The sequence below is a fragment of the Vulpes vulpes genome, chromosome 6 (genome assembly GCF_048418805.1).
Source record: "Vulpes vulpes isolate BD-2025 chromosome 6, VulVul3, whole genome shotgun sequence".
Classification (NCBI taxonomy): domain Eukaryota; kingdom Metazoa; phylum Chordata; class Mammalia; order Carnivora; family Canidae; genus Vulpes; species Vulpes vulpes.
Window position 1 is genome coordinate 42667495 of NC_132785.1, and position 16780 is coordinate 42684274.

Consider the following 16780-nt stretch of genomic DNA (forward strand, 5'->3'; position numbering starts at 1 on the left):
GTTCAGAACCTACACTCTGGAGCCAGATAGCTTGGATTTAGATCCAGGCTCTGCCATTTTCTATGTAAATATAGAAAGCCTATTACTTGAGCAAACTTTAGGAAATCACTTACATTTTCAGTTCCTAAGCTTGATTATCTTTAAAAGGAGAATGTTAATAATAATTATTTATACTACATTATTATTATATTCAGTATATAATTATGTTCCCAGACTCACTACCTGCTAGTGTTCCATACTGTCATTTATCAGACTTCTGATATTTATTATAACTCTAGTTATTTATTATTTATTTAATTGTTATTATATTAAGATTACCTATACCATGGGTTGGGGAACCAAGTGAATTAATTTACCAAAAGAATTTTTTTTTTTAGATAAGGAAGGGAGAGGGGCAGAGAGAGAATCTTAAGCATGCTCCACACCCAGCGTGGAGCCCAACATGGAGCTCGATTTCACAACCCTGAGATCATGATCTGAGTGGAAATCAAGAGTCGGAGCTCAATTGACTGAGCCACCCAGTGCCCCACCAAAATAATTTAATAAAGTATCTAGCTTATGGCAAGTACATGGCAGAAGTGAGATTACTGGTTGTAGGATTCTTTAACGTATTTTGAGCACTTTCCACCTGCAGGCATTAGGACAGTGTGTGCATGCACAAATTAATTTAATCATCACAGCCACCATTAAAGAAAGTGTTCTACCTGTTTTGTGATGAGAATAAATGGAGTGTGGGCAAGTTAGAAAATTTATAGTTATTTCACTGGAGTGGATTTGAACCTAAGCCTATCAGATTGTAATCAAGGCTTCTGATGAGCCAACAGTTGAGTGGTTTAAAGATGAACAGGACATGATTCCCATCTCAGAGGACCTCTGATCCTATAGGAAAGGGAGGAGGTTACAGTCATTCTGAAAACATCTTTCCAGTGCAGGATGTAAACACAGGGGAAGAGGTCACTAGGCATCATCGTGTACTTTATTTCATTTGAATTTCAGAGATATTCTGTCCCACTGTCAGAACTGACACTATGATACCTATTTTGTTAAAGATAAAATTGATGTTTAGGAAAGTTAAATGGCTCATATGATTGGTTTATGGAAGAGCCTGGACCAGAATCTTTGTCTCCTGAGTTTGCTAGTCAAGTGTAGACATTTGTTGTCTTTTATGATCAGTATGATAGTAGATTGAATACTGGCCTCTGGAGATAATAGGGACTGACTCCTGCATCTGTAAATCTGGGGGGATGGGGGAAGGTCTTTGCAGATGTGATTAAATTAAGGATCCTGAGATGGAGAGATTATCCTAGATTATTTGGCTGGACCCTAAAAGCTACCACATAAATCCTTAAAAGAGAGAGAAAGAGATTTGAGACACACACAGAAAAGACAATATGACTATGATGGGTTTACATACCCACAAGGCACAAAATTCCAACAGCCAGGAGAAGCTGTAAGAGGCAGAGAAGAGATTCTCTCCTAGAGTTTCTGGAGAGAGCCCAGGCTAGCCTATGGTGACTTCAGCCTGGTGGTTCTGACTTTTCCTTTTGACATCTAGAATGATGAGAGAATAAATTTCTATTGTTTTAAGCTTCCAATTTTGTGGTAATTCACTACAACCATAATAGGCAACTACTGCATGCATCTGTGGTTGGGGGAAATGTGTTCCTTTTTTTTTAATAAAAAATTTATTTTTTATTGGTGCTCGATTTGCCAACATACAGAATAACACCCAGTACTCATCCCATCAAGTGCCCCCCTCAGTGCCCACCACCCAGTCACCCCCACCCCCCGCCCTCCTCCCCTTCCACCACCCCTAGTTTGTTTCCCAGAGTTAGGAGTCTTTATGTTCTGTCTCCCTTTCTGATATTTCCCACACATTTCTTCTCTCTTCCCTTCTATTCCCTTTCACTATTATTTATATTCCCCAAATGAATGAGAACATATAATGTTTGTCCTTCTCCGATTGACTCATTTCACTCAGCGTAATACCCTCCAGTTCCATCCATGTTGAAGCAAATGGTGGGTATTTGTCGTTTCTAATGGCTGAGTAATATTCCATTGTATACATAAACCACATCTTCTTTATCCATTCATCTTTTGATGGACACCAAGGCTCCTTCCACAGTTTGGCTATTGTGGACATCGCTGCTATAAACATCGGGGTGCAGGTTTCCCGGCGTTTCATTGCATCTGCATCTTTGGGGTAAATCCCCAACAGTGCAATTGCTGGATCGTAGGGCAGGTCTAATATTAACTCTTTGAGGAACCTCCACACAGTTTTCCAGAGTGGCTGCACCAGTTCACATTCCCACCAACAGTGTAAGAGGGTTCCCTTTTCTCCGCATCCTCTCCAACATTTGTTGTTTCCTGCCTTGTTAATTTTTCCCATTCTCACTGGTGTGAGATGGTATCTCATTGTGGTTTTGATTTGTATTTCCCTGATGGCAAGTGATGCAGAGCATTTTCTCATGTGCGTGTTGGCCAGACACATAGATCAATGGAACAGAATAGAGAGTTCAGAAGTGGACCCTCAACTTTATGGTCAACTAATACTCGATAAAGGAGGAACGACTATCCACTGGAAGAAAGACAGTCTCTTCAATAAATGGTGCTGGGAAAATTGGACATCCACATGCAGAGGAATAAAACTAGACCACTCTCTTGCACCATACACAAAGATAAACTCAAAATGGATGAAAGATCTAAGTTTGAGACAAGATTCCATCAAAATCCTAGAGGAGAACACAGGCAACACTCTTTTTGAACTCGGCCACGGTAACTTCTTGCAAGATACATCCACGAAGGCAAAAGAAACAAAAGCAAAAATGAACTATTGGGACTTCATCAAGATAAGAAGCTTTTGCACAGCAAAGGATACAGTCAACAAAACTAAAAGACAACCTACAGAATGGGAGAAGATATTTGCAAATCAAGCATCAGGGAAATGTGTTCCTTGATCCACATTGTTGCTTCTGTTTCCTTAAGAAAATCCCCTTAAACATGCCTGCTGGAAGACTCACCACACACTGGTACTTCAGACTGTCCTTCATCAGACTTCTGGCCATCTTCCTTTATCAACTCAAGATTTTGTTACCTGGATCACTCTCTTTCTCTTTACTTCTCTTGCTTCATCCTTGGCAATTTTGCCATTCACTTGTCTAGCCACTATTTTTATATCTACATGTACCTTAGATAACATTCTTTTGCTTATTCAAAGAGTTTTCTCCAACAGTTCCTGCTCAGTCAATATTTATTTGTTAGTCAAATTGCTCCTATCAGCATATGAACATCCAATAAATTCTCTTTCCTCATAAAACAAGGAGCAAGGATTTTTTAGACAGTTGTCTATATATTACCTCAATTCCTGTTATCTTTTGTGCTCACATTCTGCTGAGGTAGTTCTTGTCAAGGTCAGTAAGAGCTTCCCATGGTCAGTTGTTACTGATCATCTCAGTTGACCTCTTAATAGCATTTGATGTGATGGATTACTTCCTTCTACTTGAAACATCTTCTTCCCTTGGTTTCTGGCACAGACCACTCTCCTGATTTCTTTTTACTTCGCTGGCTTTTTATTCTCTTTCTTCTTGCTGGCTGTGCCACTTTTCCTTCATTTCTGCACTCTTCTGTATCTTCCTTCCTTAGGTTATTTCATCCAGTTACATGATTTTACTCTCCTTGCCCATCAATCTCAGGTCTGCGTCACTGGGCTCCACTTTCTTCCTGAGACAAATATTATTTTATCTAACTCTGTACTTATAAACTTTATTTGAATTTCTAATTGGTATTTCAATCTTAGCATATCCAAAATAGAACTTTGAGTTTCCAACTCCCACCACACACAAACATGGTGCCTCCCTAGACTTGGCTATCTCAGTGAATTGGCACTACTGCACATCCAACTGTTGAGGCATAGACTTTGGCTGTAGCCTTCGTTTACCCATTTTCCCTGCATCTCCCTCCTACCACAGCAAGTCCTTTGGATACCATTTAATACATGTGCCCCAATGTGATTACTTTTTGCAACTTATTCCATTACCACCGCAGTCCAGCCCATAGCATCTGGCACCCATACTGTTACCATAGCTTATGAACTCAGCTCCTTGTTTTCTCTCTTGTTCCAACAGTCCATTTTCTACACAGCAGCATCATGATCTTTTGCTATACAAACCAGATCATGTTTCTCCATGCATAAAATTCCCCAGTAGCTTCTCATTCAACATATAAAATATGAACTCCTACCCATGATTTGTGAAGCTGTTCTGATTTCTTTGGTCTTTCTCCCTTCCTCTCACTGTTCTTCAAAACATTGACTTTCCTCAGACTTTTTAGTCAGCAAGCTTCTTCACACCTCAGAACCTCACATTCCACTTCCTATGAACTGGCTAACCACACCCCATCTGATCACGGCTGGACTTTTTCATCATGGAGGTCCCTACTCAGCTTTGGTGGAGGCTTTCCTGCTCACATGATCTCAAGTGGTCCATACATAGAAAATCAATCTGCCATAACCAGTTTACCAAAATAATTTTTAATGTGTCAAAAAACCAAACATTATATATATAGTTTGAATAGTTTGGGTATAGTTGGTAAATTCAGGAAGTTTGCTTTTGGGAATAGATTAGTCAGGGAGTTTACTTTTGATTGTATGGTAATGAGTTGGTTGTGGACAACTTGACCTATAGCACTCCAAAACAGTTGTCTTATCACTTTCTACCCTTTAATCTTTTCTTCTATAGTACTTACTTAATACAATAATGAATCATATTTATGTGTCTGCTTTTATACTTTCCTATACTTTAGATTCTAAGCCTCATGAGGGTAGAAACTTGTATGACTTGTTCAGCTTTAGCATTGAGATCTACAGCAGGTGCTCAAAAATAATGATTCAATGAATGAATGCATTAATGAGTGACAAAAAACAACAGTTGGATTTGAATGCATTGAAGAAGGAATGGCCATTATGTCACTCTAAGCTGAAAATATAGAATATTCTTATTTTCTATCAAAAAGAGAAAATGAGATTATGAAATAAAATGACATAAAGATTTTTGTTTATGTAAAGGAGACCAACCAATGTGTTAGAGTATGAAATTAAGCAAAAAAAAAAAAAAAAAAAACACACCAAAAACCAAAAAACAAAAACAAAAAAAAATAACAAACAAAAAAAAAAACAGTAAAGGATACTGATTTTTAAAAAGTATATATAAAAATAGAAGATGATGTAAATAAGGGGGTCCCTGGGTGGCTCAGCGGTTTAGCGCCTGCCTTCGGCCCAGGGCGTGATCCTGGAGTCCCAGGATCGAGTCCCACATCAGGCTCCCTACATGGAGCCTGCTTCTCCCTCTGCTTGTGTCTCTGCCTCTCTCTCTCTCTCTGTGTCTCTCATGAATAAATAAAATAAAATCTTAAAAAAAGATGATAAAAATCAATGAATGAAAACTATTTTATATGGCAGTTTTGTATTTTTAGATTATATTTCTGAGCTTATTTATTTATTTTTAAATATTTAATTTATTAGAGAGAGAGAAGAGAGAGAGAGACACTGAGAGCACAAGCAGGACACAGGGAGAAGGAAAAAGAGAATCCCAAGCCGACTCTGTGCTGAGCATAGAGTCCAACATGGGGCTCAATCTCATGACTCTGAGGTCATGACCTGAGCTGAAATCAAGAGTCAGATGCTTAACTGGCTGAACCACCCAGGTCCCCTGTTTTGAGGTTTATTTTAAATATTTTTAAATTTGATTTAAAATCTTCATCCCACAATAACTTATGAAACAATCTACAGTGAATTGTTTGGCATGTATTTTATGTAAGTGCATAATTGAGTTTAAATCCTTGTTAAAATCATAAACTGATATTCAGAACATAAATGTTTATACAATGATATTAGTAATAAATAAGAAGCACCATGATAACTGAATTAGTGGGGAGGGAAATGAGGAAAGATAAAAGATGAGAAAGCATTTTTCCATGTGGTGTTAGTCCAAGGAAACCAGATTAATGACCAATATGTTAATTTTTGGTGATACAGATTAATATCCACTTACTATTTATTTGTGTAGATGACTAATTTCTGAAGAATAATATTATAAATCATACTGGATAACATTTAAAAATGTCACTAAATTAATATTCTAGGAAACTTTTATTACACATTTTACTCTATGCAAATGTTGAGGAAATATGCAAATATCAAAAGGATGAATTCGGGATAAACACTTCCAGACTGGAGAAATTGATAACTGCTTCTTTTACTTAAATATGTATATCTTCAGAATGGCTGTGTCTTCTGCTAATTAAAGGGATTATTAAATGTGACTTATTAAAATTATTGGAAGGCATTTTTGTTAAATTAGAGAGGCAGAAGGAATACAGTTTATTGTAATATGTATGTGATTAAAACTGATTGAGAAATTGCTCTTAAAGTGATCTCTACCTATCTACTCATGGATCAATAAATCAATACAGTGGAAAAAGTAGATTCTGACATAAAGTAGCTCTGAACTAGCAGGGTAGTATGAAATTACCTGTGGTAGTAACAAAATTTGTGACTTGAGAATTAAAATGCACAAATGTGTAAATTTTCCATGAAAAGTTTTCTTCAACTCTAGTATACATTGTAATATCATCTGATTATCCACAGTTGATATGATTGATAGCATTTAATCTTTCTTCATCTATTTCATTGCTATTTTTGAGAATATCTGGGGTCTTAAATTTTAAGGCACTTTAAACTTTGTATCTTAAAATGTTCATATATCAAAAATAATAAAAAATATGAAAAGGGTTGTAAAATGTCTGTTCATGTCATGTAGGGGAGATTATTATAACAGTTATTTCATGATCATTGTATTTTGAAATCCTCTTTATCTTTAAAGAAATAAAAGCCCTATAAATATTGTTTTTCCTATTGTAAAAAGCTACCTGCATAAAAGTCTTCACTGATTTTTCAGTTTGTCAAATTTGATTTTAAATCAACATCACCTTGTTTTATCTCCACCAATTGTATTTAAGTTTAAATCTTTAGTTTAAGTGTCAGTAATCATTTGTATGTACTATAAAATGTCTATAAAGGAATGTAGGCTGAAAACAGTTGATTTAAGTTTCTAGTCATAGGTGTTTTGTTATTAAATTTTCACAGAATGTTAATGTTGGAATTTGAAGTGGGTACAGATCAACTTTATGTATTCCAACTTCACTTTCTACTTAATAAGATGGTATGTAAATTAATTCTCTCATAAAGCTGGGGAAAATTATGCTTTTATTCAATCAGTAATTAGACTGCAGTGTCTTATTCAACCTACCACTCTTAGACATTAAAAGGAAAGTTGGAAGATGTCTTGATCTGATAGCACTGGAAAGAAGAGGTTATTCTCAAAGGAAAACAAAAAAAAAATGATTTTTTTCCTAGTCTGTTTCTTAAATTCCTTAAGCAAGCTTGCAAATGTTTATTTTCAATATATGTTATGATTTTTGGCACATCAACAGAACACTATTATTTGTATAGCTTAGGTGAGGGACATTTATTTCTTACTAAGACTTTGTATGAAAGGAACTATATGGTTTCTCTTTAATAATGAAGTAGATAAGATAAATTATTTAGCACCTTAAACTACCTTGGATTTATAAATACTGATTTTATATGTGGATTATTTTTTTGTACAACAGCAAAATATTTTATTTGACAATTCTTTTGAAAGCTTTAAATTCTTATCAAAATCACAATATTAATTCCATAAAATGAAAACACTCAACTCTGAAAACATAGTAGGAGAAAAAAGTGATGAATTTGCAAATTCAGAGTTAGTACAAACAACTAATTTTAGGAAATTCAACTTCTGATTTTACTTACTTTTCTTTAAAAAAAATTAACATAATCATGTTCTAGATTGTTCCATTTCTGATGTGTGTTTATATTAACATTTTATTTTAGTATCTCTAATCATTATCTCTATTTATCTCTAATCATTAAAGAATCAATTGTATAGAGAACAATTACTTACAGTTTTCATTATTTACTGGATTTAAGAAATATTTACGATCACAAACATATGCATTCAAAAATACCAATACATGTTTAGGTAATTTAATTAACTAGATGTGTCAATATTATATTTAACACAGATTGAAAGAAAAATCTTTATATTGCAATAAGTTATTAGTATACTGAAAAACTACTGCAGAATAAGTCCATTTTAATAAGCCATTTTGTGTTTAGATATTTAGGAAATAGAATGTTGATATTTGAACAGATGTAATCTCTTAATTTAAAGTTCAGCAATAACAATACATTTAGAAAACTAAAATTTTAATTTTTACATTAGAGACAAGTTTAAAAATGTCACTGTACTGGATTCCTAACATATTATATATTTTGTAGTTATTTTGTTTAAAAGATCAGAGGAAAGCTAGTCTGAAATAAAAATAAAAATTATAAGTATTAAATACCTTCTTTTCATTATTGCTTTCACAGAATAAACTAATTTGCAAAACTTATTTGTTATAGAAGCTGAAAAGATAAATTCCATATATTCCTGAATCATTTTAAGTTACAAATTACTGGGACTAGAATTTATAAAGAAACACAATTTTTCACTTTAAAAAATTTGCATGTTTGAACATCACTTAGAGTTGGCAGAAATCAGATGGAACATTTGTATTTCCTGGGGTAGCATTCAACCTTTATTGTCCTGAGAATAGTATGGTAGATATCCGTCACACAAATACATCTATGGCACACACCTTAGAAAAACTGGTGGAATGTGTATAAGTATGCCTGTGGTATTGGTATCTTTAAATCTATCCTTATTTTATCTTTAAAAAAAAATTGCAAGCATTATTCTTTTTTTTTTAAGATTTTATTTATTTATTCATGACAGACATAGAGAGAGAGAGAGAGGCAGAGACACAGGCAGAGGGAGAAGCAGGCTCCACGCAAGGAGCCCGACACAGGACTCGATCCCGGGACTCCAGGATCCCGCCCTGGGCCAAAGGCGGGTGCCAAACCGCTGAGCCACCCAGGGATCCCCTGCAAGCATTATTCTTTAACAATTACTGGCAAATAATCTCATTTGCAATTTACATCATAATTCTTGGCCACATGCAATTTACTGAGAGACATGAGGCTATATTAATGAGAAAAATATCAGCTTAGCAGTTTTATTTTAGTTCCAACTACAGGTCTAATTCCCTTTTCACACTCACTCCTGCGGGTTTCTAAAAGCAGAGTGTAGTGGCTGAGATTGCAGCTGTAGGATCAGTCTGTATGGTGTAATGCTTGTTGAACTGCTCTATAAAAACAGAGAGAACATTCTATAGATTACTGCAAGTGCGATTTTCAAAAATTGGCTGGGTTTAAAGAATCATGGAGGCTGCTGGTTTAATGTAGATTCATGAACTAAAACAGACCTACTGAGTTGCAAACCCCAGTGCAGAGACCTCGAAGTCTGAATTTTCCTCACCCAGCCTGGGCGATCAGATGATCTCACTTGGCAGAGCAGCTAATCTCACCTGAACCCTTCACTCACTCACATTCTTATTGCGTGTACAGTGTATAGCTTATATTCTAGTGAGCATTGGAGATGCAGAGATAACAAGAGCCCTGCCTCCTTAATAAGCTAGAGTGTGTAGTATTCTATGTTGCAATAGAGTGGCAACCTTCTTTAAAAGCTGTTGTCTTTGATGATAGGGTAGAAGCAATTCTTTACCTCATGCTGCTATAATGGAGTACTATATATATATATATATATATATATATATACACACACAAATTTTATTTCTTATATAAAAAACAAAAATTTATTTCTCATAGTTCTGGAGGCTAGAAAGTGCAAGATCATAGTGCCGGTGAGAGCCTACTTCCTGGTCCACAGATGTCATCTCACTGTGTCTCCACATAGCAGAAAGGGCAAACAAAGGAGCTCTCCAGAGTCTCTTTTTTAGAGGCACTAATCCCATTCATGAGGGCTTCACCCTCAGGAACTAATGACCTCTTGAAGGCCTCACTTCCAAGTGCCATCATGTCGGAATTTAGATTTGAACATAATTTTAGGGGGAAAACAAACATTTAGTCTAGAGCAGGCACCTTGATATATCACACTAAAGGTTGAAACCCAACATTATGGTCTCAGAACAGAATCAGAATACATGATACTATATTTTATCTGTCCATGCTTTTCATAAAGGTGTTTTGTTTGGTTTTGTTTGTTGTTGTTCCTATTTATTTGTTTTTAGGACACTATGGCATATTCATGACATGGTTCCACTTTGTCAGTAGCTCTCCCTGAACTTCTGCCTTTCGTTATTTCATTTTATTCTACTGTTGTTCCATCTCCTTTTATAATATATTCAGTGGTCTGATTACTGAATTATTATGTGGTCTCTTACAACCTAATTAAAAATAACTATGAGATCGGGGTTTTGGGAGATAATTTTATTGATGTATTTTACAGTTAATTATATATTGATAACAGTCCAGCATCATTATTTATTATAATTAGGCTAATTATAAAATGTAATTCCTAGAATATCCAAGGTGTTCAACTCTTGCATACAGCTATCATTTTGAAACATAACTTTTGCTTGCGGATTACTACAACCTTTCTTAATTGGTGGATAAATTATTCTTTGTTTTTTATATGGGGAAATTTATTTGGAAACATCAGTATCCATTACCTAAATGAGAAGATAAAATGTCCCACAGTAAAGCTTTTGGGTGATAAGATGATAAGAACAACAGAACATAGTTCAGAAGATGGTCACACAATTATTTTCATCAACTAATACAACTCATGACTTTTCTACTAAGCAAAGTTTGCTAGTTAAGGGATTATTTAACCCTGAAATATTTCACTGTATTTTTAATTTGAACATGCTAGGGGGTCTGATGCTTGTCAGGCTTCCCTTTAAGTATTTAGCTTCTTTTTGCAGTGACTAGCATATAATCTACTAATGTTCATTCGGAAATAAAGAATGGAAAAAAGTACAAAAGTACAATTAGATGACTCAAGCATCTAATGTCAGTCTTTTATCAACAATGAACCTGTGGTTGGCAATTATCTTCTCAATGACACTTTTCTTCTGTCACTGTTGGGTTGTGGTGGATTGTGGAATTAAATAAGTAGGGAGCTACCATATCCTAATTTCTTTTTTATTTCTATACCTTCTAAAGATGTTTGACTCTAGGAAATACATCTTACATAACGTGTGTGTGTGTGTGTGTGTGTGTAATGCCCATTGTTGACCAGCCATTATCCTTGGAAAGCTAAAGTGAGTTTACTAGGCTGAGCATTTCCCACATGGATCCTTAGGTTGGATAGGATGCATTAAGCTCATTTACTGTCTGGTGCAGAGAGATGCACATTTTTAACATGAATACTAAGCCTTTTCATGTTTGACCTCTGCTTTTGTTACAGAAACCCTTGAAACTCTCATCAGACAGGCAGAGAATTACACCAGTATACTCTTCTGCAACACCTACAGGAACATGGCCCTAGAGGCTACAGCTTCAGTTCAGGAGTTGTTCACTGACGTGGGGCTCTATTTATTTGGCGCAGACATTAATCCTGACGAATTTGTAAACAGATTCTTTGACAGCCTTTTCCCTCTAGTCTACAATCACCTCATTAACCCTGGTGTGACTGACAGTTCCCTGGAATACTCGGAATGCATCCGGATGGCCCGCCGGGATGTTAGACCATTTGGTAATATTCCCAAAAGAGTAATGGGGCAGATGGGGAGATCGCTGCTGCCGAGCCGCACGTTTCTGCAGGCGCTGAATCTGGGCATTGAAGTCATTAATACCACAGACCATCTGCACTTTTCCAAAGAGTGCAGCAAAGCCCTCCTGAGGATGCAGTACTGCCCTCACTGCCAGGGCCTGATTCTCAGTAAGCCTTGCATGGGCTACTGCCTCAATGTCGTGAGAGGCTGCTTGGCACACACGGCAGAGCTGAATCCACACTGGCATGCATACATCCGGTCACTGGAGGAGCTATCAGATGCTATGCACGGAACGTACGACATTGAACATGTGCTCCTGAACTTCCATGTGCTTGTGAATGATGCTGTAATGCAGGCTCACCTCGATGGACAGAAGTTATCAGAACAGGTAAGCAGCTGCTCCACATTTCCTCCGCCTGATTGCTTGAACTCAGGGATTAGCCAATACATAAAGTTCCATTGATTATAAGCACCTCATTATGTACTTTAAAATGATGGCAGCTTAACAAGTTAACACATGAGGATATAGTGGGAGAATGCATGAGTTGCCATGTTTGAGTCAGGATATATTTTCCATATCTTACAATGACAGTTTGGTTAGCTAACTTTCCACTTTCTCCTCTCTGTAGAAACCTTCTCATAGGGTTAGTTCAGTGGGGTAGAGAGGACTCAGGTTTAAAACTGGGACCAGCATGAATTTGAATCTGCTCTCTGCCAGTAATTCTCAGATGTCTTAGATTCTTTGAGCCTTTGTCCTTATTGATAAAAAGTGAATAGTAACATCTAACTTTTGGAGTATTCTTTTTTTAGTAATGTGTAACTTTTGGAGTATCCTTTTTTTAGGAAGATACACAATATGTATGCAAACTACCTAGTATGATGCCTGTTACTCAAAAAATGAGTAGTTATTGATAGCATTTCAAAGGTGTTCAGCATTGGAATGGAAAATGCCAATTATAAATTCATTAAATGAAGACTTGATAGCTTAATGTTCAAAGGTGTTTCTTCACAGACTCTCAGAATCTGTCATAGTAATGGTGTAATGATTTTTCAAAATGTGGTATATGCAACATCATGGTGTTTTATTCCAAAAAGACTTTAGGAATTTTTTGAGACAAAATCATCAAGTAAAAGGGCACAAGAGTTCTCTATTTCTCCCATCTTCTGTAGAGTCATTTTCTTACTTATTCACAGGCTCCTGAGTAACATTCTCATATTCCATACAGTGAAGTAGTAGATGTTGCTGATGCTTACCCTAAATTATTTCTCCTGAAACAAAATTATATTCATTGGTGTTGAGAGAAAACATCTCCCCACGCACTCTTGGTGTGAATTTACTGAATTAATAAACATCCTAGGGATCCCTGGGTGGCGCAGCAGTTTAGCGCCTGCCTTTGGCCCAGGGCACGATCCTGGAGACCCGAGATCGAATCCCACGTCGGGCTCCCGGTGCATGGAGCCTGCTTCTCCCTCTGCCTGTGTCTCTGCCTCTCTCTCTCTCTCTCTCTCTCTCTCTGTGTGACTATCATAAATAAATAAAAAAAAATTTAATAAACATCCTAATCATTAGCCTTACAGTCTTAATTAATTTCTGGTAGATATTGGATCTGAAAATATTTATGTCCAATCATCTCCTTTTTCTTCCAAACTTCCAGAGTCTTTGCAGGGCCTGTGTGAGCCTATAAGTTACCCTTATGCAGATTAGACATGGTGCCCTCTTTAGGTGGATGCCTCACCATTGTAAGGCTTGGTGGGTAGAGAGTGAGCTGTATTTCAACTCCTGCTTCCCAATTTATTCAGCTGGGTGTCCTTATACAGTGAACAAGATTCCCAACCATATGCAAAGGCCTGGATCTTTTTGCAATTTTGTTCCTTTCTGGAGATCGGATAAGCACCAGAACTTTGGAGAGGAATATAACGAGCCAGCTCAAAATGGGGTATAAAAGACATTTAAGGTTTCAAAATGTCTTAGGAGAAATGAACACTAAGATCCAGGAAACAACTATTAGTATTATTATATTGAGTATCTATTTCAGAAGGCAAAACAGGCACAGGAGCTCTGAAACCAAGTCCAGATTTGATTATTAATTTGGGGTATGCATTGTAACCTTCACAAGTTATATATTTCATATTCTATACTCTATATATTAGAGTTTTCTAATATATATAAGTAAATAGGTTTTTAAGATTCCTTTTATTATGTATTTTGGAGAACTGGAGGGCCTTTTTGTATCCTTAAAATCTATCAAATAGAAAATTATCTATTATTCCTATTACAAACACTAAACTAACACAGATTCATACTTAGATAAACATGTTTTCAAATCCTGAGTTTGCTAGTCATTTGTCATGTGGCCAGGGCAGCTATAAAAACCCTTTGATTCTGTTTTGTCTTACATAGATAAGGTAGAAATGGTTCATATGGGAGGATGTCCATAAGGCTCTGACATTGATAGACACTGGTACTGGAAAGCTTGCTTTTTTACTTTACCAATCTTAAGGCCAGGGATAGGGGAACCTGCTTCAGGGAAGCAGGTTACTTAGTATCTCAAAGGATTAGAATCATCATGGTACTCATGTCTTATAAATAAGATTTATTTATTTATCTAGATTATTTATTTATTTATTTTAGACAGAGAGAGCAGGTGAGCAGAGAGAGGGGCAGAAGGAAAGAGAATCTCAAGCAGACTCCCTGCTGAGTGTGGAGCCTCATGTAGGGTTCAGTCTCACAATCCAAGATCATGACCTGAGCGCAAACCAAGAGTTGGATTCTTAACTGACTGAGCCACCCAAATGCCACTGTAAATAAGTTTTAAACAAAACTTTTGTCATATGCAACTCTGTAATGATTTTATAAAGGATGTTATTTTCTTTGAGGCAAATTGTTTGATTTGATATAATCAATAGTCTTTTGAATATCTTGAGAAACATCAGTCATTACTAATAAGCTGTAGATTCTTTTCTAAATAAAACAACTGAGATTCTCTTTTAAGCTGATGGCAACAAAATAAGGAGATACTGACTTAAAATTCCTTGAACGCTGACTCATTAATATTTATTTCTGCCAACTTCAGAGTGATTTATAAGCTGTTTATCAAGCTTCGATAACCAGTTCACACATCAATGAATTTCCCAAATTCAAAATAAATTACTGGGGAGCCAGCAAATAATGACTTTTTCACATTCCCAAAGCAATCTCTGAGATCTAGGACTTCCAAGTCTAGTCCTTAGTAAATACATATTTTCACTTTAAGAAATCCATAGAGGTAGCTGCTGTATCATGTTTCTGTTGGATGAGTTTCAACTGGAAAGAAAAATGTTTCAGTTTCCTGAGAAAATTGTAAGTATCTTCTATTTAATAAGCCATTAGAGAAATAGAATCTAATTTACAATGGAGTATTTTCATTTTATAATTATTCTGGGAATTAAGACAATATTTAATTTAATAAAACATTAACAGAGAGTCAGCAAAGTGTAGATATTCAAAGCACCGGCTCTCCTGTCCGACTGGATTTCACATCTGTTCTACCACTTACTAGCTATGAGTTTGCATATTTGATTACTAATTTCTTTCTTTAGTTTCCTCTTTGGTGAAATGGGGCCATAATACCTACATCATGGAGTTTTTGTAAGAACAAAATGAGCTTTCACACTTTGATTAATGTCTTGTATATGGTGGATGTTTGAAACCTCCTAATTATTTGCACCTTGTATTATTTATTTATGAATACTTTGTTGATTTCTCTATTTTAAATGCTGCTAAAGCAAACACACCTTTTCAAATGTGGTGTAGAATTGACAAAAAAATTTCCTTAATCATCATTTAATGTAAGCAAATAATTGTAAAGATGTTTTTTGAGAATAAACCCTGGAATTTTCAGAAAACATTATACAACTTTATAATATTTTTAATATTAATGGATATTAATTAATAATACCTATAGGAGATGATTTAATGATTTCTTGTTAGGAAATCATTTATTTATTTTGTAAATAACGATTTTTTTTGCTAGGATGGTATTTAGCATATTATTTATGAATATAATTTAATATTTTAACTTATTCAAAGAATCTAGGATCTCTGTTAATTTCAGTGTTTCAACATCCCCTGAATGGAACAAGTACTACTAAGAAACCCAGCTGAACATTGATTCCATACAATTTTAGAAACAAAGTGGGGTTTTTTTCGCTTTATTGGCATACAATTGACAAAAATCACATTTTTTATTTAAGTATTTGGTAGAATTCACCAGTGAAATTTAGTCCTGGGTTTTTCTTCATTGAGAGGGTTTTGTTTTGTTTTGTTTACTGATTCAATCTCTTTGCTCCTTATTGGTCTGTTCAGATTTTCTATTTTTTTCATGATTTAGTTTTGGTAGGTTCTATGTTTCTAGGAATTATCCATTCATTCTAGGTTATACAGTGTGTTGGCATAGAGTTGTTTTTTTTTTTTTAAGATTTTATTTTTCATGAGAGACACACAGAGAGAGGCAGAGACATAGGCAGAGGGAGAAGCAGGCTCCCTATAGGGAGCCCGATGCCAGGCTTGATCCCAGGACCCCAGGGTCACCACTTGAGCCAAAGGCAGATATTCAACCACTGAGCCACCCAGGTGCCCTGACATATAGTTGTTCTTAGCAGTCTCTTATGATCCTTTATATTTAAGTGGTGTTAATTGTAGTGTCTCCTCTTTCACTTACAATTTTGAGTCTTCTCAATTTTTTTCCTTAGTCTAGGTACTTTTTTATCTTAAAAAAAAAAAAAAAAACAGCTCTTAATGTCATCAATATTTTTTATTATTTTTCTAGTTTCCATTTCATTTATTTTTGCATTAATTTTTGTTATCTATTTCCTTCTTGTAACTTTGGGCTTCATTTATTCTTTTTTTTCCCCTTAGTTAAAGTTAGGCCATTTATTTGTGACTTTTTTTGTCCTTGGTATAGGTGTTCATCACTATAAACTTCCCAGCTAGCACTGCTTTCGCTGGATCTCATAAATTTTGGTATGCTCTGTTTTCACAACTGGGAGTTGGGGTTTTTCTCTGGATTGAATGGAGCTT

At 35.6% G+C, this 16780-nt stretch overlaps 1 protein-coding gene across 5 annotated transcripts in view; it reads left to right on the forward strand.

The window, feature by feature from the left end:
• GPC5 (glypican 5) overlaps positions 1-16780 on the forward strand; it is a 1340252-nt gene that overhangs the window by 250582 nt on the left and 1072890 nt on the right. For all 5 annotated transcript variants that reach the window (XR_012002022.1, XR_012002021.1, XR_012002023.1 and 2 more), the window contains exon 3: positions 11415-12109. Coding sequence is in view for 2 of the 5 variants with exons in the window: in XM_072760855.1 (XP_072616956.1) it covers positions 11415-12109 (695 nt within the window). In the remaining 3 variants the exon portion in view is untranslated. The remainder of the gene's footprint in view (positions 1-11414; positions 12110-16780) is intronic.